Source organism: Rhinolophus sinicus, chromosome 17 (assembly GCF_057876585.1).
Source record: "Rhinolophus sinicus isolate RSI-liver-muscle chromosome 17, RSI-T2T, whole genome shotgun sequence".
Lineage (NCBI taxonomy): Eukaryota > Metazoa > Chordata > Mammalia > Chiroptera > Rhinolophidae > Rhinolophus > Rhinolophus sinicus.
This window is the reverse complement of record NC_142517.1, coordinates 1,284,710-1,298,198: the sequence shown is the minus strand read 5'-3', so window position 1 is coordinate 1,298,198 and position 13,489 is coordinate 1,284,710. Positions and strand designations below refer to the sequence as shown.

General features: G+C 56.6%; 1 protein-coding gene across 6 annotated transcripts in view; it reads left to right on the top strand.

Moving 5' to 3' along the window:
- Positions 1–13,489, top strand: part of SLX9 (SLX9 ribosome biogenesis factor) — a 50,372-nt gene that overhangs the window by 13,914 nt on the left and 22,969 nt on the right. For 5 of the 6 annotated variants that reach the window (XR_016019720.1, XR_012493355.2, XM_074323781.2 and 2 more), the window contains exon 3: positions 7,241–7,309. The exons of the other annotated variant lie outside the window; for it this stretch is intronic. Coding sequence is in view for 3 of the 5 variants with exons in the window: in XM_074323781.2 (XP_074179882.2) it covers positions 7,241–7,309 (69 nt within the window). In the remaining 2 variants the exon portion in view is untranslated. The remainder of the gene's footprint in view (positions 1–7,240; positions 7,310–13,489) is intronic. 6 annotated transcript variants of the gene reach the window in all.

The following is a 13,489-nucleotide window of genomic DNA, read 5'->3' as shown; positions in this document are numbered from 1 at the left end:
CTGTCTCTTCACTGAGCTGAGACCCCACCCCCACAGGGAGAGCTCTGGGCCTTGGGCTCTGCCACCTCGGTGGCTCCATTTCCCCTCCTTGAGCGTCCCTCTGTGCCTCTGGCTGACCTACCCACAGCGGTGCTTTCCTCTGGCCTGGTCCCAAGGAGGTGCAGGTGTGGGGCTGCCCAGCAGAGGGCAGGCAAGCTGCGCTCCGTGCAGGCCTGTCCGAAGGGAGAGGCCATCCTGTCCCCGAGTCCTGCCCCCAGAGGTCCTGCCCCCAGAGGTCCTGTCCCAGAGGCCCTGTCCCCAGAGGTTGTCCCAGGGGTCCTGCCCCCAGAGGTCCTGTCCCAGAGGCCCCGTCCCCAGAGGTTGTCCCAGGGGTCCTGTCCCAGAGGTCCTGCCCCCAGAGGTCCTGTCCCAGAGGCCCTGTCCCCAGAGGTTGTCCCAGGGGTCCTGCCCCCAGAGGTCCTGTCCCAGAGGTCCTGTCCCCAGAGGTTGTCCCAGGGGTCCTGTCCCAGGGGTCCTGCCCCCAGAGGTTGTCCCAGGGGTCCTGTCCCAGGGGTCCTGCCCCCAGAGGCCCTGTCCCAGAGGCCCTGTCCCCAGAGGTTGTCCCAGGCGTCCTGCTCCCAGAGGAGCTCCGAAGTCAGGGCTCTAGCAGACGGAACCGAGGGCTTTCAGGGTGGCTTAGGGTTTTCATAAAGCCCCCCTCAAAGACTGTTGCCCTTTCCTCAGCCTTGAAGTCTGGTAGGAAGCACTGCGCTGGCCCACGTCCCTTGCCTCCAGCTGTAAAAGGGGAATCGAAGAAGGGGGTGGCGTGCAGAGGGGATTACTGCTCCACAGGGCAGACCAGCTGGTGTGGGCCCCCTGAAGACAGCGGACGGGCATCCTGGGGTCTTGAGTGGTGGCATTTACCACGTTTGGGAGCCTGTTTCTTTGCTGTGTGCGTGCTGCCCGCTATTGGAGGCCACCGGCTGCTGGCTGTGAGCTCCTTGCCTGTCCCCTGGGCCCTGGCTGGCTGTTATGGGGAGTAGGTCCTTGGGGCCCCACTGCCTCCAGGGCCATCCTGGCCAGCGCGGCCTGAAGCCTGGTTTCCTGGCTGCCTGCTGGAATGCAGGTATGGACTTCCGGCTCTGGGTCTGTAGCAGCCTGTGCTCACACACTGGGTTTCTGGGCCTGCAGTGACCTGGGGGCTACGGGAGGGGCCCCATTGCGGGCTGTTCTACCTGGTCTGCGTGGATCTTGGTCTTTAACAAACAGGAAGGGAAGGGAAGGGCAACGAGGCAACCCCTGGAGGAACCTGCCTGGGCTCGGGGGGAAGGGCTGGGGCAGTGTGAGCGCTGTGGGGCTGGACGGGGCGGGAGGGGGGTCCCTGCCTCCTCCTTGGTGGAGTGGGGCCTGGTTCTGCCCTGTCTGTGTCGACTTGGGGAGGTCAGTGTGGGTGCACCCTGTCCTGTGCATGAATCCCCCCTCTTCCACTTTGGGACAGGATGCAGCCACGTCGTGTCCCACTATGTGTTTCCCAGCTCTGGGCACTGGTATGCAGGAGGCCTTGGCCCCTGGTGCGTGGGCACCTGTGAGGACATATGTGCGCACGCTGGGCTGGGCTGTGCTGAGGGACGTGCCGGTGGTCGGGCCTGAAGGGCAAGGAGCTGGCCACCCAGCAGTACCCAGAGTGGTCTGAGCTCGCGCTGAGCCTGTCCCTGCTGTTGGAAACCTGGGAAGGTGATGGAGATGGGCCTGGGGGGCGCAGATAGGACTCACTCCCATCGTGCTGGGGCAGGACCGTGTGCCCAGACGGGAGCACTGGAGGCCAGGCCCTGCACCCACAGGGACCGCTGTGTCCCCCGGGCCCACCTCTGGAGGAAGATAGCCTTCCCACAACCCTCTCCAGCCGCAGAAGCTGCACCGTGGCTGGACCACGGTGTCTGTGTTAGAAGCCGGCCCTGGGGTTTAGACTGTGTGCTTCTAATGTGCTCAGTGCTCTGGGGCCCCTGCGCTCATCCTAGGAGAGGTGTCTCATCAGCGAAAGCTGCCTTAGCAGTCAGGCTCGAGGTGTGTTTTGGGGACAGGTTGATGTGGGCCATGGGCTCTGTGAGGTGCCAGGTGTCTCCAGGACGTGTCTCTGATTAGTGCAGTGTGTCCCCAGTGTTTTGTATCTTTGGGTTTTTAACTGGCCCCTAATCACACAGGTGCAGTTAAATAATGAGGAGCCTGGCAAAGAGCAAACGAAGGGACCCAGTCCCTGCAGCTGCCCGCTCGGTGGGGCCACCAGCCTGTGGTCCTGCTGTGTTCTGGTTGCTCCAGCTGCCTGGTGCTCGCTCCCCTCCCCTCCAGTGTCCCCGAGGGGAGCTGCACCCTCTGTGCCCGTGTCACACCACCATCTCCTTGTTAGGAAGCTGGAGCGTGGCCCGCGTGCCAGTGAAAACTCAGGGCAGGGCCTCGGCGTGGCACGCGTCCTGGCGCATGGGGCGTGCCCTGGCCTCACTTCCCCACACACGGTCTTGGCCACGCTCAGCACACAGTGGCCTCATTCCTTTTCAAGGTGTCCAGGTTTGTTGGAGGACGAGACTAGCACTTCGGGGAATGGCTGTGTCCACACAGCTTTGTGGACCCGAGGAAGTGTGTCTGCAGATGAAACCAGAGCAGTGGCATTGCTGAGTCAAAGCGCACATTGAACATGCTGGTGGGCAGGTCAGTTTGCCTTCTTAGACGCTGCCCGTGGGAGCTCCTGCCCACTCAGCCCGCACGAGTCTGCCTCGGCTGTGCCTGGGGGGCACAGAGCGGCCCATGCCGTGTGAGGCTGGGCAGCGGGCTCTGCTGTGTGAAGTGTGCTCTTCCTTAGAACCAGCATCCGTTAGCCTGTTTCTCCATCCGCTGTCCACTTGTGCCCTTTTCCTCGTTTTCTCCTAGGCTTTTCTTACTGGTTTGGAAAAGCTGTTTACATAGGAAGGACCTCTTTTGTTATCTGCACGCTTGCCCCCCTTTGGTAGTGCCTTTTGAGTTAGTTTGTGTAATTTTTTTTCCCTGCAAGGATTTTAAATTTGTATGTAGTCACATCTGTTTTCTTTGTTTTGTAACTCTTCTCTGTTTTTTGTAGTACTTCTGTGGCTTTATTTTTTCTTTATGTATTTCATGCGTTGGGACCTTATTTTGATGTAAGAGGGAGGTGAACAAGTCCTGCTTTGCTTCTCCCCAGATGTGTGTTTTAGGTTGCATTTACCAAGAAGCTGTGAAGAGACCGTGATTATCGCATGACGGCTTGTGAGCAACGTTGCATTTTGTGGCTCAGGCCACAGCAGCCTGCATCTGCTGCTGTTCCGTAGCCTGCAGTTTCCTCCGCTGCCTGTGCCCAGGTCCTTTCGCACAGCTTCTGATGTCGTTTACAGAAAAGCCGATTGCGTGTTGGTTTTCCTTACAGTTCTACTAGGACGTAGTCACGTGGTCTCCCATTAATCATAGCCCCCCGAAACGCAACGCCCGCAAAACCATTTCCTGTCCTCTGACTGTCCTGCACTGGCGAAAGTCATGGTGACTTGATGAGGACTGGGAGAGGGGCTAGGCCGCCTGGGAGGGGTGGCACTGGGGCCGGCAGATGGGTTTGCTTGTTTGGACTTGGTCTTCATTCTGTTTTTTGAGGCTCCTTCCTGAGAACGGAGAGCACGACACGCTGGTCCTGGTTGCACTCCCATTTTATGGGTGAGAAGACTGAGGCTCAGCTGGGTCAGATAGCTGCCCAGGCAGTATCTGTATGTAGTCAGAGCTGCAGAGCCCCTCACTTTGCTACACACAGTGGCATCTCGCCTCTGGCTTTTCCTGACAAAGCAACCTGTGCCTGAGTCTGTTCCAGTCCATGCCTCTGGGTGCTAGGTACCATTTTGACCCACGCCTGAGGTTACTGCTGGCGCCCGGAGGCCGTGGAGGTGCCTTAGGCTGGGCCCGAGGGTGGGGGCCGTTGCCAAGGCCTGGAGGCTGACAAGGTGGGTGTCCTGGCTGTGTGTGAGGCGGGTTCCTGCAGGGTGTGTGGACCAGTGCTCACTGCCCGAGGCCTGTGCTGGCACGGCCTCTGCTTAGGGCTCAGCCACCTGTCCCCTGCCTCCGTCTCATTCCACACTGTGGCTTCTGGAACCTTTCAGACACCCTGGGGCACCTGGCAAGGATGCTGAGGTGAGTGGGGCTCCTGGCCACCTGTGCCTGGTTGGGGGCAGTGCCTGCTTGCCCCCCAGGGCCCAGGACTTCCCCAAGCTCAGCCCTGTAGCCCAGCCACCTGCGGTCCCCATACTCCTGGAGGGCTGGAACCTTCCTCACCGTCTGCTGTGTCGCGGCACGGCGTGTCTGGGTCCTGTCCCCATGCCGTGGAGATGGGTGCTGGACAGCGGTCACGGCACAGGCGTCCTGCCTGTGTGCTCAGGTACAGGGTGTCACGATTTGGGCCACCACCACTGCTCAGAGACGTTTTCTTTTGAAATTAACTCAGAATTATAGACAGTTGCAGGATAGTGTGGAGAAACCTTCCTGAGCCCTTAAGAGAGCTGCCCACGCACGTCTCATCACTGTGCCTCCCTCAGAGGCCGCCCTGCGCCTTCTCCTGGGGGACGTGTGGGTCAGCCCCGTCTTGTCACTGGCCCCCACTGCTCGGTCTCACACCCCAGACAGATGTCCCTCACTCTTACGGGCACCATTCATGGTCAGACACTGTGGAGCCACGGGGACACATCACTCCCCACCCCCAGGCCTCTGACACCCACACATGCTGCACAGATGCCCTCCTGCCCTGCACCTGGCTGCCCCTCCGGATGCTGTGCCCAGCTGGGGGGCGAGGTGCAGTGTGGGCTGGGGGCGGGGGTGTCTGTCGCTCCGAGCAGCTGGAGGAGCAGCCGATCCCCACCGCCTACGCTGAGCCCTGGGCCCTGTTCACGCTCTCACTCCCCCTCGCCCCCCCCCATCCTCAGCAGCGACTGAGGAACGGGAGTGCTGCCCCTTCCTGGTGGTGGGGGCTGGGAGTCGGGGGTGAGGAGCACAGTAGGTCAGCTGCAGGGTGTCTGGAAGTGTGACCAGGAGACTCAGCACGACGACCTCCGTCTTGGACAAAGGGTGACATTCCCTGCCGTCACGGGCTCCAGGGTTTACACGAGTTCCTGGCGCACAGGGTCACCACATGGGTGGCAGGACTTGGTTCTCAGATGCCGTGGCTCTGCTGCGGCACCAGGAGAAGGTACGAGAACTCAGGATGAGTGAGGCGTGGGCATCCATGTAGTGACCTGGGCTGGAGTCACCTTACCTCTGGGGACCGCTAAGGACAGGAAGTGGGGCCGCCTGGAGGCAGACACGCTGCCAGCCGCCTCCAGCGTCTCTGTCTCCCACTCATGTCTTCCCACCTCTGTGCCCGTGTGCCACAGCCCTGACGTGGGCACACAGCAGTCGGGCTGTGTGGTCTTCATGCTCCCAGGCCTGGCAGCACCCGCTCCCGCCCCGGGCCCGGGCCGCATGCGCGCTGGCCGCAGGCAGCTTCCCCACTGGCTGCTCCAGCCTGTGCCCGGGAGCCCAGTGCCGCCTGATGCACCAGCTGGCACTGCCCGAGCCTCCTCAGGCCGCACCACGGCTTCTGTCGACACAGGGTGGCTCTTGGTCCGGCTGGGAGTCAGGTCTGGCAGCGTTGGGCGGTGGCTCATGCCCAGGGCACGGCACCCCGCGGCCTCTCGGCCCTCCCACCCCGAGTGTGCCAGGTGGGGACCAGGATCCTGTGCCTCGCCTCCCCTCTGCCTGCCGCGGAGGCCCCCGGCTGTGGGCCCACCTGTCGTCCTCTGTTCCAGGCCTGGTCCACAGCTGTTCCCCTCAACGCGGCCCCTCTGAGCCTCGCTTTTCTCATCTGCGAAGTGGGACTTGTCATGGGCTCACTGACAGAGAGGTGCCCAATGCTCGCCCAGGTCCGTGCTGGGCGAGTGTCACAGGTGTGGCCTCTTCCTCCCAGGGGATCGGTGAGGGACCTTGGCCTGGTCACTTGCATGGCTGCATTTCCTCATGGGGACTGGGCAGACGAGGGTCACAGGTGGCCTGCTTACAGGGAAGGGGACCCGGGCCTGGCTGATGGCGGGAAGCGCAGTGCTCCGTGTTACTCAGGAGAAGGCGGGTGTGTTGGCTCAAACAGCCGGAACAAGTACCACAGACCAGGGGCTCAAACAGCAGACATTCATTCTCTCCGATTTCTGGAGGCCGGAGGCCGAGATCCACGTGTCCCAGGGCTGTTCCGGCTGAGGCCGCTCCTGGGTGTGCAGACGGCGTCTGCTCCATGTCCTCACATTCTCGTCCCTGTGTTTCTGTGTCCTGATCGCTTCCTTTTATGAGGACACCTGTCATATTGGATCAGGGCCCACCCCAGAGACCTCATTTGATCTCAATGACCTCATGAAAGACCCTCCCCTAATACTGTCACATCCTGAGGTGCTGCGATTAGGGCTTCAACGACGAACTTGGGGGACAGACTTGAGCCCACCCTAGTGGACAGGGGAGGACAGGCTTATGAGGAGGGAGGCCACAGACCTGGGTTCGTGACATCACCAGGACATCAGACTGACCAGTGCTGGGCGGACAGGACAGAAGCCGAGTGGGAGCAGGGCGGGCAGTGGGAGGGTCCACTGGGTGGCCTGTGCTTCGATGACACAGGTGTTCTGGGGACAAAGGAGAAGGTATGTGTTGTGCTCCACCCCCTCACGCTGGCAGGTGAGGCTGGGGACACGTCCCCACTCGGGAAGGCGAGGGTGAACAGAGGGCTCCGGAAGAAGGCACGTGTGGAGAGTGGGTTTTCTTAGTACCTGATGGATCGATGACAGGTGTGGGACCCCTGGGTGCTCAGATTGGGCTCACCTGAGTGAGTCCCCTTGGCTTCGGGCAGCGCCGCCTCAGACATCCCAAGCAGTCGGGGACTGTGAGGCCAGGTCCTGGGCTCAGCAGAAGGGGACCCTTGGTGCCATGGGGCGCCCGCCCAGTTCTCGCGTGCTCAAGAGTTGTGTGGCAGTCCCTTGGCTGTGCTCCTGAAGGTCATCCTGGGGTCGTGGGGGGGAGGGAGCGTGGGTGAGGGCCAGCCTTGCCTCAGAGGGCAGCTGTGCTTAGGGCGCCCTCCTGACCTGTGACATGCACCATGGTGTCCCCAGCTCTGTTCCTGGCTCCGTGGGAGGGGAGCTTCAGGTGTTGTCTGTGGGGAAGGGGACGCTTCAGTCACCCACGTGCGCTGTGTCCTGTGCTCTGTCCTCAGGTGCTGAGATGAAGGCTGTTTTGCCCAAGAAGGAGAAACGGAAGCTGAGACACGAGAGGTGGTTGCAGAGTGAGTGCCTCCCTGTGTCCTGGGCGGCACAGGCTCCCTTCTGGGGCCCCCGGCCAACCCGCTCCTTGGTGGGGCCACCACGGTGGCTGGTGGGTGTTCTGGGGACATGGGTGGCCTGGCCGCATGCCGGGGATGGCCTGCGATGGGCCAGCAGATGGCCCGCAGGGGGTGGTCCTGTCACCCGGTATGAGCTTCTGCAAAGTCTTGACTGACTCCTCCCTAGGAAATGGTCCCCAGAAGTCGTTGCCCTCAGCACCTTGTGTGTAAAACAATTATTTTTGGCCCCACGATGCATTTGTAATTAGAAGGGCTACGTGCTGGTTGCGAGCACTGAAGGACACGGAGCTATGTGAAGGGTGAGTGTCCCACACGGGTCTGGGCGACGGTGCCGTGTGTGCAAGGACGTGGGGCCTGTGGGGTCACGCGGCCTTCTCCCTGCACCCCTGTGAGGGTGGGTTTGCTCGTGCGCTACCAGCCACGCGCCTCGCAGCAGGCCCGGGGCCACTCCCACTGGTTTTCTTTTGGAAAACAGTTACTTTTCATGATGCTGAATATTTGCTGATGTTTTTCTAAAGATTTTCTTGTGAAGATTATTTTGTGATACTTTTCTTACTCTCATGTTTGTAGTGTGATCCTGCTGACTTTAAATTAACTTGGGGTACAGTCGGCTTCTGTGTCCGTGGGTTCCGCATCCGAGGTCAGCAACCTCGATGGGAGATACAGTCACACACCACTTAAGGACGGTGTCCTGGGGGAGGGCACCCTGGGCGGGACAGCCTGGGCCACCCTGGGCCGCAGGGCACCTTGGTGCACAAAACCAAGTCCGTCCGGTCGGGCACGGAGATGGAAACCTGAGATGCTGAGGCTACGGCCGCGTGACACGGCCCCTGTGTAACAGACTTCAGGTGGAGAGAGGGCAGCCTAAAAGTGGCTGCGCAGGCCAGTGACATGTCGTCCGTCATCTCACTGTGTGGATGTGCCATGCTGTCACACGACTGGCAACGTGGTAGGTTATTTAGCACTACGATGTCACCAGGCGATGGGACTCTTCCTGCTCCATTGTCATCTTAGGGGACCACCGTGGTGTGTTTGGCCCACCGTTGACCAAGTCTTCGTTATGTCCTAAACAACCCAGTGTAACGACTGCTGGTACAGTATTTATCGCGTATCAGGTGTCATCAGTAACCTGGAGGTGATTTCAAGTACTCGGGAGGGTGTGTGTGGGTTACCTGCCAGCAGTGTCCCGTTTAATAGAAGGACGTGAGTGTCTGAGGACTTCCGTCCCTTCGGCAGGCCCTGGAGCCCGTGCCCCGCGGATACCGAGGGACGACTGTCCTTTCTTGTTTGTGTTTTCACACGGTTAAAGTATGATGTGTGTTATTTTCTCCTTAAAGGCTTTAAAGAAAGTACACATTTTTAATTTGTTCATTTCTTTACAATTATTTATTTTTCCATCACACTTTGGATATTTCTTCAGGAACTGATCCATTCCTCATTTTGTTTGTCACGGTCAGTGCCGTGGAGTTGTGCAGATGGTCTTTGCAGAGGGGGTTACAGTTCTTTGGTGACGTTTAAGTTTTCTTCCACGGTGGTTGGTCTTTGTTTTACTATTGGAGTCAGTCGTGGCCACTCATATTTTCCCATAAAATCGTCTAATTGAATCTCAATGTTTTCAGGAAAGGGTTGTTGGTTTCCCCTTATTAAGTATCCTGTTTATCACCTTTACTGGTATTTACCTTCTTTAATTTTTGATTAGTTTTTTATCTCTTCCATTCCAAGGATTAATTCTTGTATTTACTTGTCAATTCTGTTGTTTTCTTTTCTAAAATAGTTTCTGTTATTTTAGTACCCTGTTCTTGCTTTCCTTAGGATTGTTTGAGTGGCTTAGCCATTTATTTTTATATGTTTTGTTTAGGAGTGAAGGGCTTTAAATCACCCTCTGAATATATCTTTAGCTACCATTTCCCAAGTTGATTTTACTTAATATTTTATTATGAGAAATTTTGTACAAGAAAGTAGGGATTTTATAGTGGACACCGTTATCCCCCCCGCCTAGATTTGACAATGGACACTTCTTTGTCACATACTGTTCACGTGTCCGTCCCTTCTTTCTGTCCACCCACCAACCCACATGTTGTCTTCAGAGTAAGTTGCAGACATCAGTACACTTTCTCCCAGAGAGTTCTGCTAGAGTTCAGTATTTGTTAATGATTCTTTTTATTTTTATTTTGAGGTAAAATTTACATGCAATGAAATGCAAATCTTAAGCGTGACAAATGCATACACCCGTGCAACCAAAATCCCTTTCAGGATACAGAACCTTACTGTCCCCAGCTGCCCTGTGACTGCCCAGAGGGAGCCACTGTGTGGTCTCTGTGGGTCCCGTGAAGGTCACTGCTCTGGATGGCATGGGAATGCAGTCACATAGGATGTGCTCTCCTGGTTTTTGAAATCCGTTGTGCTGCCTGTGGCCGGGGCAGTGCCCTTCTGTTGCTGAGAAGCACTTCTTTATATGGACATAGCGTGTGGTGCCCACTTTCCTGCTGGCGGACACCTGGCCTTTTCTCTTAGCCACTCTGACTAAGGCTGCTGTGAACATTCTTTACAAGTCTTTTTGTGGACGTATGTTTTCATTTCTCTTGGGTAAATACTTGGGAATGGAACGCTGGGTCATAGGGTGCTCGTATGTTTAGTTTTACAAGCAGCTACCAGACGTTTCTCTAATGTGGTTATACATTTGCACCCCACACCGACGTCGGCGCTCTGGCCGCAGCCTGGCTTATGGCAGTGGAGTGGCTCTGTGGGGCTGATGCTCACGGCCACGGCCCGCCGCCTTCACGTCTGCCGCTGCCCGCTCGTGCGTCCTCTGATGCGCGGTGCGGAGAGGCCCTTTCCCGTCTCGTTACTGAGCTCCAAGCGGTCTCGACCTGCGCACCAGTCCTGGGGCAGGTGTGTGTGGCTGATCATTTTCTCCCACGTGGTTACTTGCCTGTGCATTTTTGTAACGATTTTTTTTTTCTTTGATGACTGGAAGTTAAATTTTGAGGAGTTTTCTTAACATGTCTCTCTCTCTCTCTCTCTCTGTCTCTCTCTCTCTCTCCCTGAAATTTTTGGCCAGTTTCAAGTTATGAAGATGCCATTATGGTCTTCCAAAAACTATACTGTTGGCTTTTATGAGTTTCTGATCCCTCTTGAATTGCTGTCTGTCTGTGGGGTGAGGTACTGGTTAAATTCTCCTGGGTTTTTCTTTTTTTTCAGTGTGGCTATTCAGTTGTTCCAGCACTGTTACGAAGACTTGTTTCCTCATTCGCTTGCTTTGGTGTCTGTGTGCCAAGTCACATGGCCTCCTACTGCTTGTGGAACCTCAGCAAATACCAGGCGGTCGGTCTGCATGGCGGTCACTTCAGAATAAGTCGTGACTCAGTTCTTCTGTTTTAAGATTGCTTCAGGCAGTCCAGCTCCTTGGCACTTCCGTGTAAATTTTACCACCGGCCTGTGAATTTCTTAAAAGCCATCACCACCACCAAAAATCTAGTTGGGATTATGATTGGGATTTCTGTAAGGTTAATTTTGGGAGAATTGCCATTTTAACAATGTTGACTCTTTAAGTCCATGGACTTGGTATATCTCTCCAGTTATTTAGATTTTCTTTAGTTTCTGTCATCTGTGTGTAGGTAGAGTCTGACATGGGTTTTTTTGATAAGCTCATTACTATTTTTCAGTTTTTAAGCTGTTACAAGTGGAATCCTCAAGAGCTTCATTTTCCAATTTTCTGCTAGAATGTAAAAGTATATTTTTAAATATTAGTTTTGTATCTCTGACCTTGCTAAGATCGTGTGTTAGCTCTGGCAGTTATTCTGTAGCTCCCTTAGAATTGTTTACATAAATTCTGGAACCATTTAAAATAGAGCCAGTTTTATATGTTCCACCCAAACTCACGTTTTCAAGTCTCCTCATCTTGCTTCAGTGGCTCCAGCCTTGGGCGCAGTGTTGAGAGAAGACCGGAGAATTGCTCCTGGTCTTGGGGAGCGGGGTGGGGGTCATGCTAGTGTCCTGCAAGCTGCTTAGTTCAGGAGGGGACCCCAGGCCACAGTGGTGCATGCAGAGGCCCGCCTTACAATGGACTTGCCTGCAATTTTCTGTAGATTAGCAAACACGGGCTGGGAAGTAAGGGGGGGATGACAGGGACGCTTCTCTTGTCATCTGTCTTCTGAATTGTTGTGGGACATGGGTGGGCTTTCAGGGAGCTGGCACCAGCCCTCCTGGGCACCATATAGAAACGCAGGTTTCAGCCCATAAACGTTTCCCCGCGTGCAGCATAGCCCGGGGTTGGTTTTGGCGGCCTGATTTGCGTATGAAATACTCTCTGGTTGCACCTCAAGCTAGTTTTAAATTAAACCACTTAGGGTGAATGAGCCCCCCCGCCAGGCTGCTGGAGGTGCCCCCCTAATTGTCATTGCTCTAGGCCCCAGTTGATAGAAGGGACTTTTCCCCGTTTGCTCACCAGAGGACTGGCTGTGAAGGCCTGCTCCTCGTGGGACAGACGGCAGCCTGTGGGTCAGTCCAGGGCGGGCACCCTCAAATGGGTTTCCTGCAGAGAAGTTAATGAAGGGATTATGCCCAGATGAGGTCCAGAGGCGTGGAGGGGGCCAGTGGAGGTGCTCAGGAAACCGGGACCAGCCTGGCCTGCAGGAGTCACCCTCCCAGAAGAAGGTTTACCAGGGTCTGGGCCTCAGAGCACAGCCAGGAGGCAGGGACCGGGGCAGTCAGTGCCTGAGCTCTCCCTCCTGCCTCCCTGCACTGCTGTCTCTGGCTAGAGGGGAAGGGCGCGGGCTGTGTGGGGCACAGGGCTGAGGAGTGGAGGAGCGGGGGCCAGCGGAGAGGGCACTGAGAACGCCCCTGGGCCGAGCCCATCGGCACGGAAGTGACACCCCTGAAATGCATGGTTCTCACCATTGTCGGCATTCCCTCCGCCGGCTGGGATCCAACTCTGAGGGCAGAGTCATGTTTTAATTGCAAATATAATAAGTTATCCCACAGACACTCACTAGCAGACTCCCCTCCAGCTTTCTGTTCAGGAGCGAGCGCTGGCGGGTGGTGTGACATTAGCCTAGCAGACCTCGCTCTTCACTTGTGTGTGTGCTGAGGGGGGCTTTATGATGCATGGTGTGTGTGCGTTTTCCCGTGGCTTCCACACGCCTTTCCACACGCAGCCGCCCCCGCTGCCAGCCTTCACTCCGCTCCCTCCCATTCACCTGTGTCCCCAGCACCCAGAGCGGGAGGCAGGTCCATGAGGCATTGCCAGACAGACTGCCCACCTCGGTGGGCCCAGCACCGCCCCCCTGGCTGCCCTCACCCAGCTGTCCGCCAGGGTCTGGCACTTGCCCCCTGGGGTCCCCAGACTGCTCGCACTTGGTATCTGCTGGTCTGACAGGTGACAAATGGCATCCAGCGTTGTCATTTTCCTTGATTTGCAGTGGAATTGAGCTGCTCTCCCTGTGTTTTTTTGGCCTTTGATTTCTCTTTATGTTTGACTTGTCATGTTTAATTCTGGGGTGATTAATTTTTAGGAATCGTAGAGGGAGGGATCCACCCTTCTCCCAGGAGGGCCTGTCAGCAGTCGGTTTAAGGTGCCTCTTCCAGTCCTTGCCTCCTGCAAGTTCCCCTCGCATGTGGGTCTGTTTGCATTTCTGTTCTTTCATAATTTGCTTTTAATATCCAGTAGGCTAACTCTCTTGTTGCATGTTTTTTTCCAAAAATATTTTGGTTATTCTTACCCATTTGGTCTTAAAAATAAGATTTGGAACAACTCTGCAGGTTTGGTGAAAGTCCTGTTGAGGTTTGACTGAGGCTGTGTCACACTTGTAGGTTGGGTAGGCGGAGCTGGCTCCTGTGGGCTGTCACGACAGCTGGTTGTCCCCAGCTGGAGCTGGCTCCTGTGGGCTGTCACGACAGCTGGTTGTCCCCAGCTGGAGCTGGCTCCTGTGGGCTGTCACGACAGCTGGTTGTCCCCAGGCGGAGCTGGCTCCTGTGGGCTGTCACGACAGCTGGTTGTCCCCAGGCGGAGCTGGCTCCTGGGGGCTGTCACGACAGCTGTGTGTCCCTAGGCAGAGGCCTTCTCTTCCACCACCCTGGGCGCTGAGCCGCCGGCTGTGACAGCTTAGGCTGCAGTCGTCCTTT